Source organism: Ostrinia furnacalis, unplaced genomic scaffold (assembly GCF_004193835.3).
Source record: "Ostrinia furnacalis isolate ACB-3 unplaced genomic scaffold, ASM419383v2 OfSCF1172, whole genome shotgun sequence".
Classification (NCBI taxonomy): Eukaryota; Metazoa; Arthropoda; class Insecta; order Lepidoptera; family Crambidae; genus Ostrinia; species Ostrinia furnacalis.
In genome coordinates this window covers 1,987,286-2,002,363 of record NW_021131411.1, presented here as the reverse complement: position 1 = coordinate 2,002,363, position 15,078 = coordinate 1,987,286, and the positions used below count along the sequence as shown (strand labels likewise).

At 41.6% G+C, this 15,078-nt stretch overlaps 1 protein-coding gene across 9 annotated transcripts in view; it reads left to right on the top strand.

Moving 5' to 3' along the window:
- The window catches only part of Apoltp (Apolipoprotein lipid transfer particle), an 80,960-nt gene that overhangs the window by 41,437 nt on the left and 24,445 nt on the right, over positions 1 to 15,078 (top strand). For 5 of the 9 annotated variants that reach the window (XR_003655799.1, XM_028302983.1, XM_028302976.1 and 2 more), the window contains 17 exons: positions 176 to 382; positions 792 to 950; positions 1,396 to 1,631; positions 3,174 to 3,285; positions 3,984 to 4,154; positions 4,706 to 4,851; positions 5,437 to 5,542; positions 5,839 to 5,972; positions 6,402 to 6,603; positions 7,281 to 7,501; positions 7,960 to 8,095; positions 8,502 to 8,879; positions 9,639 to 9,884; positions 10,854 to 10,988; positions 12,471 to 12,572; positions 13,284 to 13,616; positions 14,442 to 14,607. Coding sequence is in view for 8 of the 9 variants with exons in the window: in XM_028302983.1 (XP_028158784.1) it covers positions 176 to 382; positions 792 to 950; positions 1,396 to 1,631; positions 3,174 to 3,285; positions 3,984 to 4,154; positions 4,706 to 4,851; positions 5,437 to 5,542; positions 5,839 to 5,972; positions 6,402 to 6,603; positions 7,281 to 7,501; positions 7,960 to 8,095; positions 8,502 to 8,879; positions 9,639 to 9,884; positions 10,854 to 10,988; positions 12,471 to 12,572; positions 13,284 to 13,616; positions 14,442 to 14,607 (3,190 nt within the window). In the remaining variant the exon portion in view is untranslated. Of the gene's footprint in view, positions 1 to 175; positions 383 to 791; positions 951 to 1,395; positions 1,632 to 2,189; positions 2,305 to 3,173; positions 3,286 to 3,983; positions 4,155 to 4,705; positions 4,852 to 5,436; positions 5,543 to 5,838; positions 5,973 to 6,401; positions 6,604 to 7,280; positions 7,502 to 7,959; positions 8,096 to 8,501; positions 8,880 to 9,638; positions 9,885 to 10,853; positions 11,091 to 12,470; positions 12,573 to 13,283; positions 13,617 to 14,441; positions 14,608 to 15,078 lie in introns of all 9 variants that reach the window. The other 4 variants (XM_028302980.1, XM_028302984.1, XM_028302982.1 and 1 more) reach the window with 2 other exon arrangements.

The window sequence follows — 15,078 nt, the reverse complement described above, 5'->3', positions numbered from 1 at the left end:
CCCCAATCGACCCAAAGGCTGAACTGGCTGGTCAAAAAAAAGACATTAGCTAGGTAAACCAAACTCTAGCTGTTATTTTGCTTAATAACAAAACTATATCGACGTTAAGTAAAATAGCATTGAAAAAGTTAATATAAATTGAAGTTCATTTCATTAAAACAATAACCTATTACAGATATCGTATAAACTGTACTACGAGACAGAAAGCGGCGAAGACGACACGTTTCAATCGTACCTAGCGTCAGTGGGCATCGTGACTCCGTTGATAGTGTTGCCAGCTTTGGAAGCCAAAGTGTCGGCGAGGCTGGAAGACGCTTTGTGGAAGATGGCCGCCGATATTGCCATGCCTTCGTTTAAAGTCACTGCTGCTGCCAGACTTGAAGTGAGTAACTTTTTTTTAGTTTAAAATGTCGTTTTAAAAATAAACGTGCCATTGTAGTGCAATTTTTATTAGTAAGAGGGTAAGGAAGACTTTAATCACCTTTTTTACCCTGATCACATTACCCCATGCTTTACCCCCTATCCAGTGCAACACTAGAAATATCATAAAGTTGAAGTTTAAAGGTGATATTACAAATAAGTTAAGACAACTTTTTACTGGCGGTAGGGTTACAAGTTCGCTGGGACAGTTAGTTATTAAATAAAGACATAGATTTTCACGGGGAACCTAACGTGTCTTCTAAATAGGTACTTTGGTAAATAAATTAAATGTGTCACAGAAAAATCCTTCTGAATATTGAGGAGTTCTTAAAATTCTATACTTATCTTCAACTGTATTTTCATATTTACAGCTCGACGACCCCTTCGTGGAAACGTCTGGAAGCTTGAACTTAACCTCCCCGTTCTTAGAAGACTACTACATCAAGATGGAGTTCAAAAAAGACTTTGCGGAAAGCGAAAATATGGTTGGTGGTGGCATCCATATACAGCAAGGCGACCAGAATAACTATGTAAGTGTTGTTTTAAGCTTGCTGACAAAATGGCAAAGAGAAACTAACGGATTGTACGAATATTTCTAAGTAAAAGTACGGGAATCTACCAATAGATGTCGTTGTGCAGAGTTAACTCACGCAAATGAAGTATTCGCACCTCTTAGATAATCTTATTGTGTGGCGTAAACTACCTGTATATAAATATAAAGTCGTGTGAGAAGACCTGTTTGAGCACAGCAACTTAGAAATTTCTCGATTTAAGACCTGTAGCCTTAGGATGCACGCCGCAATAAGCTTTTATTGCGCCATTTTATCGACTTTACGCGATAAATTCTTACGTTTGTCGTCTATAAACATCGATAAGATTTATCACGGCACCCTCACCTGGCAGAGTTGTGATTTAATAAAATACGATCCATCATAGTAATAAAGAATTTCAATTTTTCTTTTTTACATTTTATAGCTATTCGCGGACGCAATATGGCGTCCTCCCCCCAACCGTCACATCCGGTTCAAATCCCGTGGAGCTCTAGTTCCCGTTCTTCCACCTTCCGAGTTAGCAGTCCTATACAGCAAGGAGGAAGATCAGCAGACCCTGACCACAGACTTCTCCAGCGAGGACACTTACTACTCGCTGAAGGCCGACCTGAGGCCGACCCTGTTCAGTGTGGCTTTGAGCACGCCCCACGAAGGATACAGGTAAAAAATCCCAATCTTTTAAGAAGCTTATAGGTCAGGCCGAAGGTGGAAATTAGCTTCGCCGGGAATCCTAAACCACAGAACTTACCTCCAACTGCTGGAACACAACAATGCTGTTAACATTGTTGTTATGGCGAAAAACCTAGGTGGTAACTATTAGTACAAATGTGAATGCTAGTACCAGTCTTCCGAGCTCGCACTCCTCTACAGCAAGGAGGAAGATCAGCAGACCCTGACCACAGACTTCTCCAGCGAGGACACTTACTACTCGCTGAAGGCCGACCTGAGGCCGACCCTGTTCAGTGTGGCTTTGAGCACGCCGCATGAAGGATACAGGTAAAAAATCCCAATCTTTTAGGAAGCTTATAAGGTCAGGCCGAAGGTGGAAAAGAGCTTCAGTCGGAATCCTAAACTACAGAACTTACGTCCAACTGCTGGAACACAACAATGCTGTTAACATTGTTGTTATGGCGAAAAACCTAGGTGGTAACTATTAGTACAAATGTGAATGCTTATACCAGTCTTCCGAGCTCGCACTCCTATACAGCAAGGAGGAAGACCAGCAGACCCTGACCACAGACTTCTCCAGCGAAGACACTTACTACTCGCTGAAGGCCGACCTGAGGCCGACCCTGTTCAGTGTGGCTTTGAGCACGCCGCATGAAGGATACAGGTAAGAAATCGTTTTTTTTTTTTGTTTTATCCTTAATGAGAAAGCTCTGGTTCTGTTAGAAAGTGATGATCAGCCCGAAGCTGCGAAGGTGGAAGCGACCTTCACCCAGAATCCTGAATCACAGAGTAACTGGCTATCTTACCTCCAACTGCCAGTAAGATATCCTACTTTTTTTTATCCTCAATGAGGAAGCCCTTGTTCTGATGGAAAGTGATGATCAGGCCGAAGGTGGAAGCGAGCTTCACTCGGAATCCTTTACCACAGAGGAACTGGCTATCTTAACTCCAATCGCCAGCGATTTCATACTTACTACTCGCTGAAGGCTGACCTGAGGCCGACCCTGTTCAGTGTGGCTTTGAGCACACCCCACGAAGGGTACAGGTAAGAAATTGTTATTTTCTTTACGAGGAAGCTCTTAGACTGCATCTCACCTGATGGACAGTGATGACCAGGCCGAAAGGGTAATCTTCAACCACAAGGAAACTGGCTATCTTACCTCTTGGAAGGTTACAGCCTTACAGGTGAGAAATCCTAAATTTTTTTATCCTCAACAAAAGTTCATGGCCTGCATCTCACTTACCTGATGCAAAGTGATTAAACTGAAGGTAGAAGCGAGCTTCACCCATAATCCTCAACCACGGAGTAACTGGCTATCTAACTTCCAACTGCCAGACGCGACAAAAGAAGTCTGCCACACGATAAAAAAACTTTATTTACAAATAATGCTATAGATCAATATACAGTTGACAGCACATCAGATTACACATTGTTGTTGCGAAAAAGCATCTAATACTATCACTTAAGATGCTACAGTATTTAGCTTGATGTGCCATCGCCCATCATCGATACTAATCGTTATATTTTTTCAGAGCAATGAAAATTATCTCCGAGTTTGAAAAAGACGATATAAAAGGATCACTGACTACTGACACCATGGAGTATACGATCACTGGAAAAGTTACCTCAAGGGAACCACTAGAGGTATGTAATGGGATATTTTGTTGCTCTATCATAAACTAAACAAATGCAACCGATGACGTCACTATTTTGACCAACTTTTCTGTGCAGTCAATTTCAAAGCAACTAAAAATCTAAATTTTAAAATTTAACACCAGAACTAGGGTTTATTTCTGATGATCATCATCGGATCCTTTATCTCCACTACAGAATCACAACCTGCTCCTATTTACCAGAGAGAATTTGGCATACACTTCTTAATCTGGCCAGATGGGTTAGAGAGGCCTGTGGGGCTACTCCGAAAAACGTAATCCAAAGTTTGTATACTTCTACCCCTCTCACACAAAGCGAGGTGTCAGAATGAGCAGCAGTGATAAATATACCCAAAACTACGTAAACGGCGTTTCTGAGTAACCCTGCTGACGTTCGCTCATTATTCTCCCTTAGTCGCATCTTACGACATCTACATCGCACAACTTAATTATGTCAATTAGTGTTGAACAATTACCCTTTTCATCATCATCATCATTTCAACTACAAGGCGTCCACTGCTGAACATAGGCCTCCCCCAATGATTCCCAGACTGCCCCGTTGGTAGCAGTCTGCCTCCAGCGCTTTCCTTTATGAAGTCATCAGTCCACCTTATGGGTGGATGTCCTACGCTGCGCTTGCCGCCATTATTCAATTTACAATGTTTAAATTACAACTCATGCGTTTGACAGATGTCGCTAGTGCTAGTGCCGAAAGGCGAAGGGCAGCCGATCAACGTGGTCATGCGGTTCGAGTCCAGTGCCGAGCAGTTTATAGCCACCTCCCAGGTCACCGGTGCAGTGCAGGCCACCGTCAAGGCCGGCGCCAAGAAGGGGGACAATTACACTGATTTGTACTTTAAGGTAAGAGTAATTTTTAGTGTTCTGTCACCAGAAGATCGTAAATGTTTGTTGCAAAATCAACATTATTAAAACTAAATAAGATGTTACTGCAGTGTTTATGTTTCGTGTACAATTTCCTTCTAAACCACAATGACTGTAGTGGTTCGATCAAAGCAGAAAGTAAGTCAGAATAGTGTAATTTGGTACTACCGTTCTATTCATAAATAAATAAATACGTCACGCAGTACTGTAAATTGTAGCATAAATCAATCTGAATGAATGAAATGATTCTTTACTTAGGGCGGCACATTAAATCAGCTGATGACTCTTGTCAGAAGGTCATCATCATGTCATATAGTCGACATCAAGATCCTTACATACGATACAAGAATAAAAGCTATTGTTTTAGTGCTTACCAGTTGGCGCCACTGTAGAGTAAGGCTGTGTCACTCGCCAGTGATGCCAACTGTTCAAAATCAAAAAATCAAAATCAAAATTCGTTTATTCGTGGAACATAGGTTGGTTTTTTGGCAGTAACGTAAGGCAGTTTTGTTACTACCCCCTCTTTTCAGCTCGACTCTCCCCAGCTGAAAGAAGGCAAGGACCTATACTTCAAAGCGCACGTGGCCGCGTACCCGGGCCTGCGGCGTGCGGTCAGCGTGCAGGCCGCCACTCCGTTACAGAGAATCCACTTTGTGAAAGGCGACGCCGACTTTGTGTAAGTCAAACTGTCAGTTTCTTTAGCTCGACTCCCCAAGCTCAGGACAAGGATCTTTGTCAAAGGCGACGCCGACTTTGAGTAAGTCAAGCTATATTTGTTTAGGTTGACTCCCCCCAGCTCTAAAACAAGGATTTTTGTAAATAGCGACGCTGACTTTGTGTAAGTCAAACTGTCAGTTTCTTTAGCTCGACTCCCCAGATACAGGACAAAGATCTTTGTCAAAGGGGACACTGACTTTGAGTAAGTCAAGCTATATTTGTTTAGATCAACTCCTCTATGCTCTAAAACAAGAATTGTTGTCAAAGGCGACGCCGACTTTGTGTAAGTCAAGCTATATTTGTTTAGATCGACTCCCCTCAGCTCTAAAACAAAGAGTTTTGTCAAAGGCGACGCTGACTTTGTGTAAGTCAAACTATATTTGTTTAGGTCGACTCCCCCCAGCTCTAAAACAAAGATTTTTGTCAAGGCGACGCTGACTTTGTGTAAGTCAAGCTATATTTGTGTAGGTACTCTCTTAGGATTTTCTATGGTATTTGGTGGATCTCCTGTTATGTCAAAGTTATTTTTTTCTGTCTGTTTTAGATTCGCACCCAAGACGGGATATCTTCTCTGCAACTATGAGCTGCCCGATATGAAAGGAGAGGGTGACCTCAAATGGAGCTTCTTGATTGGAGATCTTTTCATCAAGGTTAGTACTTTTCTTGGATTGTTTTTCGCGTTGTAGCATTAAAGAAAGTATTAGCGTTAAACAAAGAGAACATAGGCTTGTACGCATATTTACCGATCTATTCCACTTTGATCGCCTGTGTTTAAAGGACACAAGTGTCGCTTATGGGCGTGATCTTCTGGCACAGTAGAAAAGAACCATCCCCCAGGTACTTCCCACGAACTTCATCAGGTCGTCGGTCCACTTAGTAGGGGGCTTCACTCTTCCCATGAATGTCGTAAAATGCGGCTAAATGCACGATCATTGTATCCTTACAGGCGATCGGTCACCAACTAGTGAAGAAGATAGAAAAGAGCGTGGACTTAGACATCTACTTCGGAAACAGCACGCTGCCCGATGGCCTCAGCAAAACGGACGCCGGCTTCAAAATGGACCTGGATCGTATCTGGCAGTAAGTTATTGCATAGACTACGGCAAATCAAGCAAAACATTGTGGCACCTTATTAATTTGTTATACCTGTGTCATTTTGCAAAAAAAAATATAGTCTGATATGCTGTTTTATAACTGTACATTTATAAAAATCTTTTGGATTTAGTAATAATAATTCTAATGCAGAGTAGCGGAATAGATTGGAGAAGGTTTCTGTGCTGTCTTATTTGAGGTGTTTGCCATTATTAATCTACTCTTGCTTTACTACAACTGGTCTAATTTTACTTCTAGCAAATCGAGTGTCGTATTACTAAGTTTTTTTTTTAAGTTTTGTTAATATAAGATCAGAATAAAAATCTTCGCATCTAAGACGGTCTAATAAATTCATTATTTATGTCCGAGAAAAGAAATGAAACAGTAACGTGACTATAAATTTCTTTGTCCTCCTAGGATCGGCGGCAACGCATCTTTCGGCTACATAATGGACCGACGGCTCAATCTCAAAATCAACGCCATCTTGCCGAAACCAAACGTGGATGTGCACACCCTGTATATAGACGGCGACCTTGGTACTGCTAACGAACCTATGAAGATCATAGACGCGGAGTACAAGACTGACGTCACTAAGATCGTCACAGGTGTTAAAGGGAACGTGAGTAACTCTTTATTTTTCTCTAAGGCTGGGTTGCACCATCTTATTTTAACTTACACGACAAAATTCTGTCAAAATCCATCCAAGAAACACCGGTTATTATTTTAGTTACGGTTAAAGTAAGTTGCTGCTACTCATCCTTAGTATGTCGTTAAGTGGACAACAGTCTCAAGATCTGACCCCTTATTGTCAAAATCAAACGTGGATAATAATATGCGACTCCCTCCCTGGTGTCAAAAGGAATGTTAGTTACTCTGTTGTCTTTCTCTAAGATCATTTAAAGTGTGACCGAAATGAATCTGGACAAAAGTTCATTGACCTCACACTTTGACAAGTTCCATTCTGCATCGGACGCCATTTTGTTCTTTCTCCATTTTGTATTTGTTTTGCGTTACACAAACTTTTAGAGACACATTAAAAGAACACATTGAATTCGTTTAAAAGATTCAGACTTCTTGGCTCAAACTATTCTGACATTTAAATGGATGGATAGCCAAGCTTTCTTAATTTATGCCCGTTTTCACCATCAATCCCTAGTTTTAAGTGACCCCTGTGACAACACATAAAAGGAATTTTGTTTTCATTGGGTTCACTTAAAAAATAGGGATTGATAGTGAAAACGGGCATAAATTATTTAAATAAAAGACACCTCTTTGCAACATTATTGTCATTCCCAGATCCTAATGCTACCAGAGAGCATAGACACCAACTCCACCATAACCTGGACGTCCAGTGCTGCATACAAACGCGTCAACAACCTACTCTCGTACAAATGGGACATCAACGGGTCTCACTTCGTGGACTACGCGCTACGATCGCCGTTGTATGAAGACGAAGAGACTTTCAAGCTAAAAGGATCGTACCAGAAGGATATGGTGCACAACTATAAGATTATCAAGTGAGTATGCGTGGCTGTTAAAGAACAAAGTCTTATACAAATTGATGATAGGCTTACTAAACAAAAGTATTTAAAAATCTCGAATCTCAACAAATCAAAAATACCGAAATAAATAAATAACATGACTTTGCATATTGGATTTTAAAATGTGACCTAATCAGGTGACTGGCTTAAAACCGTAACCTACAGAGGCCTATTTTCACATTTGTAAAATTAAAATTCTATATACGGATCTAGGTTAGTATGTAGGTCCTTTTCAGAGTTATACCCACCAAAATATACCATATACCCCCACCACTTTGGAACACTACGCCGGCTGCAGCTTGGAAGATGTAATAGACTGAACAATTCCCAACGTTGCAACTCCCATTTAGCTAGGATCTACATCTTGACTGCCAATAAAATCCCAATCAATGAAGGCCAAGTTCGTAATACTAAATATAGTTTTATTTTTTTAGAGGTGTAATGCACCGCCCAGGTTCAAGCCAAATCGGTGAATTAGACATCCGCTATGGAGGAATACGTCACACAGACGGCCATTTCAACCTGACCACGCCCTTCAGACGACTGCCGTGGTTAAAGTCTATACTTAATGTGAGTACGATTAAAGTTGAAAATCGAAATAAATGGGTCAACCAGTTTCATAACTTCTTTTTCTGTAGAAGTAATATTGCTCAAGTCATCGTTATAGTAACTGTCTTTTTTTCTATTTATGTAGAACTTCGAATAGACCTATGTTATTATCATAACATTGTTGAACATCCCTACAAACTTTCACGTTTGTAATGTAATGTTGGTCAGTACCTAAAACTTGGTTAATTTTTCTGAAAGAAAACTATGCATTATCAAACAACACTAAAGCTAAGTTGCATCACCTTACTTTAACCGTAACTATAACAAGAACCGGTGGTTTTTGTATAGAGTTTGACAGATTTTTGACGTTTGCTAAAGTTACAGTAAGATGCTGCAACTCAGCCTAAACCTCTTCGTTTCTCCACAGATAAACTACTTAGACGAAGCGTCAGACAACAAAGTCGACCTATTTTGGCCGAATAAGTCAGCATCCATAAACACGACCCACCTCTACACGCCACAAACTAAAGGCTTCACCCAAACCGGCACAGTATCTCTATCCATACCACTAAACACACAGCATCTTGTTAGCACAGAGTACTATTATGTCCAAACTGACACTTGGAGCAATGGGAATGCGACTATAGATTTAGACAGAGAGAGATTTGTCAAGGGTTCCTTTAAACAAATACTGAGCAAGAGCGAGAGGCAACTAGATTTAACGACTACGGATATAGAAGTGGAAAATGTACACACGCCTGTCGGTGTAAAGTATATACACGAGTTTGATAACACCGGGAATGTGGTAAGTTCTATATTACTTATTTATTTGTGCGTATGGTCATTATTTTGTGAAATTCAGCGGTAACAGTTAATTTAAAATGACGTCCGTAGTCTCAGTTTTACTTTCATAAATAATACAGGTATGAGACAGTGACAGGGCAGTTCATTAATAAATACGCAAAAATATTTGTTAAAGTAGTATATACCTGTCTTTAAATATGGTCGAAAACCATCAGATCTTTCTATGTTTCTTCAGGGGTTTTATAATTTTACATGTGGTTGTCCAAATGTATGTATTATAAATCAGTATAGAAAAGATTAAACAATAGCTATAAAACAACTCATATTTCCATTTACGTTGCCAGCTAAGCTACGTAGAACATGCTGATCTTAACAGTGGGTAAAATACAAATACGAGTAGTTCGACAGTCGATGGCTATTGACACCGATACCTTGAGCTATTCCCACAACCGCAGATAACATAATGGTACTCCTATTAATTTTGTATAACTTTTCAAGGTGATGGTGAATAGGCACTTACAGGGCAGATAAGTACAGTCAGCGTCAAATAGTTCGTGACACCCAAACTAGCCAAAAAGTTCGCAACACGTCTTTGTTACAACTGGAATAACGTTGTGTTGTCAACTTTTTGGCCACTTTGGGTGTCACGAACTATTTGACGCTGACTGTACCATCCTAGACTGCGTCTGCATCTCACTTAATACCAGATGCGATTGCGGTCAAATTCCTGCCTAGTCATGCATAAAACAATCACTTTTAGGACGTGAAACAAGCGACCGTCTTCCACCTCCACAACGCGACCAAATTCAACCTGACCGGCAAACTGGACGTGTTCACTTACGAATCCGGCAAAAACATGGAACTCATGGCTATCCACGGGAACCGAACATGGACTTTTGAGAATAAGTACGAGGCGGTCGACAAGGAACTCAAGCAAGGCAGCAAGGTCAAATGGGCTGAGGATACGTGGTTGAAGTACGATTTGCACGTCACGAATATGACAACGGTAAGTTGGTATTTGTATATTGTTGATAATTTAAACTTTATTAACATGACATAAGGTTCAAATCTATGAAAATAATTGGATTCATACTCATATGGTTAAATATTGGAAGTTAGTTAAAATTTATTTATATGGTATCCTAAATAACCGCCATAGCATGCAGAATTGCAAAACTTGTAGCAGTAGCCGGGGCACATGTTATCTCGTTGAACAGATGGTCTTTAAGACAAAAAGGTGCTCTTAAGACGACCTTACACCGGAAGACGTAGTGTAGACAGACTTCACACTTGGTGAACCGATGACCTGATAAAGGTAGCGTGTAGCAACAAGTAGTAAAGTGGTGTTAAAGAAAGAGTTACTTTCCTAGCTATAAGACCTCTTAAATTGTGCCATTTCAATTTAATTTACTTTTATTTTTCTCTTATGTGTTCTTCCTAATATTATAAATGCGAAAGTTTGGATGTCTGGATGTTTGTTACTCTTTTACGCAAAAACTACTGAACGGATTTTAATTAAACTTTACAGTATTATTGTTTATAACCTAGAATAAGGTATAGGCTATAATTTATAACGATCTGTGACAAACTAAATTTCATGCGGGTGAAGCCGCGGGCATAAGCTAGTGTGCAATAAAGAGTATTTTATCTATCTCAAATCATTCGTTCGTTTCATCCAAAAGACGTCCACTGCTGGATAAAGGCCTCCCCAAAGTTTTCCACAAAGACCGGTCCTGCGACGCCCGAATCTTTTTTTTTTTTTTTTTATCCACAACGAGGAAGCTCTTGGCCTGTGTCTCACCTGATGGTAAGTGACGATCAGGCCGAAGGTGGAAGCGAGCTTCACCCGGAATCCTCAACCACGGAGGAACTGGCTATCTTACCTCTAACTGCCGGAACACAACAATGCTGTTAACATTGTTGTTATGGCGACAGAAGATCTAGCATCTATCTTAATTAATTTTTCATATTCCAGGACGAAACAGAATCCCAGCAAATAATAATGAACGTCTGGTACCCGCTCCGTTCCTTCAACCTCATAGCTTTATACCGTCTCCAAGACACGATGCTGGACGGCTCCGCGCGACTCAGCTGGAATGTCCGCGACGAAAACAAGACAGCCGAACTAAAGGGCAAGTGGGAAAACCCGCCGGTCGCTGAAGGCAACCTGCATGATGTCGACCTTAGTCTGTCGCATCCTTCGTTCAGAAAGGTAGGCTTTTGTTTCCTAATACGTCACAGCTAGCCCATAGACCTAACGTCATAATGTCGCGGTAGTTAAAGGAACAAGACCGCCGAGCTCAAGGGCAAGTGGGAAAACCCGCCGGTCGCTGAAGAGAACCTGCATGACGTCGACCTTAGTCTGTCGCATCCTTCGTTCAGAAAGGTAGGCTTTTGTTTCCTAATACGTCACGGCTAGTGTCGACCCATAGATTGACGCTGAGTGCTGACGTCACTGAGATCGTCGCGGTAGTTAAAGGAACAAGACCGTCGAGCTGAAGGGCAAGTGGGAAAACCCGCCGGTCGCTGAAGGGAACCGGCATGATGTCGATCTTAGCCTGTCACATCCCTCGTTCAGAAAGGTAGGCTTTTGTTTCCTAATACGTCACGGCTAGTGTCGACCCATAGATTGACGCTGAGTGCTGACGTCACTGAGATCGTCGCGGTAGTTAAAGGAACAAGACTGCCGAGCTGAAGGGCAAGTGGGAGAACCCGCCGGTGCTGAAGGGAACCTGCATGACGTCGACCTTAGTCTGTCGCATCCTTCAATTAGAAAGGTTTGTTTTCTTATACGTCACAGCTAGCGACCCATAGATAGACACTGATTACGAAACTGACTTCACTAAAGAATAAGACCGCCGAGCTCAAGGGCAAGTGGGAGAACCCGCCGGTCGCTGAAGGGAACCTGCATGACGTCGACCTTAGTCTGTCGCATCCGTCGTTCAGAAAGGTTTGTTTCTTAATACGTCACTCCTAGCTCATAGACCCAAGTCACTGAATACAAGACTGACGTCAGATCGTCGCGGTAGTTAAAGGAACAAGACCGCCGAACTCAAGGGCAAATGGGAGAACCCGCCGGTCGCTGAAGGGAACCTGCATGATGTCGACCTTAGTCTGTCGCATCCTTCGTTCAGAAAGGTAGGCTTTTGTTTCCTAATACGTCACAGCTAGCCCATAGACCTAACGTCATAATGTCGCGGTAGTTAAAGGAACAAGACCGCCGAGCTCAAGGGCAAGTGGGAGAAGCCGCCGGTCGCTGAAGGGAACCTGCATGACGTCGACCTCTCTTTGTCACATCCGTCATTTAGAAAGGTAGGCTTTTGTTTCCTAATGCGTCACTGCTAGCCCATAGACCCAAGACCCTGAATACAAGACTGGCGTCATATCGTCGCGGTAGTTAAAGGAACAAGACCGCCGAGCTCAAGGGCAAGTGGGAAAACCCACCGGTCGCTGAAGGGAACCTGCATGACGTCGACCTTAGTCTGTCGCATCCTTCGTTTAGAAAGGTTTGTTTCCTAATACTTCACTCCTAGCTCATAGACCCAAGTCACTGAATACAAGACTGGCATCATATCGTCGCGGTAGTTAAAGGAACAAGACCGCCGAGTTGAAGGGCAAGTGGGAGAAGCCGCCGGTCGCTGAAGGGAACCTGCATGATGTCGACCTTAGTCTGTCGCATCCTTCGTTCAGAAAGGTAGGCTTTTGTTTCCTAATACGTCACAGCTAGCCCATAGACCTAACGTCATAATGTCGCGGTAGTTAAAGGAACAAGACCGCCGAGCTCAAGGGCAAGTGGGAAAACCCGCCGGTCGCTGAAGGGAACCTGCATGACGTCGACCTTAGTCTGTCGCATCCTTCGTTTAGAAAGGTTTGTTTCCTAATACTTCACTCCTAGCTCATAGACCCAAGTCACTGAATACAAGACTGACGTCAGATCGTCACGGTAGTTAAAGGAACAAGACCGCCGAGCTCAAGGGCAAGTGGGAAAACCCGCCGGTCGCTGAAGGGAACCTGCATGACGTCGACCTTAGTCTGTCGCATCCTTCATTTAGGAAGGTGAGTATTAGAGACCATAGAAACGGAGTAAAAGACTGACGTCACTAAGATTATCACTATTCATTTCAGCCGAAAGACGTCTACTGCTGGACAAAGGCCTCCCCCAAGGATTTCCACTATAATTAAAGGGAATCTGAGTAACTGTTTGTCTTTAGTCAGCACAAGGTAATATTACCCAAGCCCTACGTAGATGAAGACACCCTGTATATACACTGCTAGCGAGTCTAGCGACCCTATGAAGACCATAGACTTGTACAGTTTTGTTCTTCCTCTATTCCATCTTTGCTTCACGTTAGATATACTACAGCAACACTAATTTTTTCGATATCAACTTCAATCTCTTTTCCAGGACGTCAACCTAAAAGCCAAGTACCTCAGCACACCCGAAATTATGTCGAACATATCCCTAGAACTACAATATTCGGACTACGAAAACGAGTACTTGAAACTACGGTCCATACTAACGGACAACTCTAACGGGCCAATCAGAGACTACAGATTCGCTCTCAAATGCACCCACCCTTCGACGAATTTGGATCTAGATATGAAGTCAGATATTAACATACATAGCAGATGGTATTACTTCAACAACTACTATAGGTTCCAGAAGTCGCTGTTTTATGAGAAACTAAGGCATACTAAGATGCTGATTGATATGAATAAGAGTGCTATACATTGGGAGGTGAGTGACTAATATGTATGATCATACAAAATGCATTTTATTTTGATGTTATGAGGTTTAAATTCCTACAAAAAAGTTTGCATTTATATTTTCTCGTGGGTTTTCATGGTGAGACAGACACTATGACATACGTAGTCCAACAAATAAAGATTGCAGCTTGGCAGTGACTTTGCCTGCTAGAATCTTTGCCAGAGACCTGTTTTTGTAGTGTCTGACAATATGGCATACCTTAGTGGTGCATTAAGCATTTTTACTGTCACTTATAAACATTGTGTTTTCCATAATTAGATCAAAATCACGATCAACATACGCTCACGATATCAGCAATAAACCACTAAATTTTTATCACCGAAAAAAAATTAACAGGTTATGTAGAAATGTGTGAAAAATATAAAGTAAAAAAATTTTTTTTTTTCACAACGTTAATGTTTTTATATTAAATTTTCTTTAGTCCGTATTTTACGCGTCACAGCTGGGGCACTCCGAGTAGTCGTACGCGCTCGCACATTGTCCCGCTATGTCTGTCTCGCTCACGCCTCGACCACGCTTCCAGTGTTATTATTACTTACTTAGCTAGCTCAGACCATTTTAATGCAACATTTCAAGTAATTTTGAGTTTTAATAAGTGTTACATTATCTTACGTAAATAGTGCTAGCGACGCGTGTGTCCTTAAATTACCAATTTTGGGAGGAAATTTTGAGTAACTTTGTTTAACTTTTTTTTTTGCATAAATAGGTTCAGTATCAATAACTCATTACCCAGAATTTTTTTTTCGGTGATAAAAATTTTGTGGTGTATAATTTCTAAACCGTATTTACTTTCAGCGTGCCAACGAAACTTACTTCTACAAAGTAAACGGCACGTGGGACCTTACGTTCCCCGACTACAAGGCTATGACGTCAGTGCTCCGGCCAACTGGCAACGACACAGGCTTTGCTATTCTGTCCATGAGGGACATGTCGCTTCTGGCACACTTCAACAGCTCTGATGGTAAGTAAAATAATATACTGAGAGTCTAACTAACTCTTGTCTCAAGCAAGGACTGTTCTGTCAAAATGCTAGTCCTTTTAAAATCGTATTGTGATCATTACCTATTTCATCAACATTAACTTTAAATAACCCTCCTTCTGGCGCAGTCGGGTAAAAAACCCCGAAAATTAGGCGAAAACAAAATAAATTTCCATTAAGAAATACAAAACTACTGCATTAAATACTGTGCCATCTTATCTAGTTGCGCAGTCAGCGTCAAATAGTTCGAGACACCCAAAATAGGCAAAAAGTTCGCAACACGTCTTTGTTACAATTGGAATAAGGTTGCGTTGTCAACTTTTTGGCCACTTTGGCTGTCACTATTTCATGCTGACTGTAAGTTGGTGCCTTTATGCAGCAGAAATGTTCTGACACGTATACAAATGAAACTCAACCTTATCGACTATTTTTCTTTACAATATTTCGTCTCGA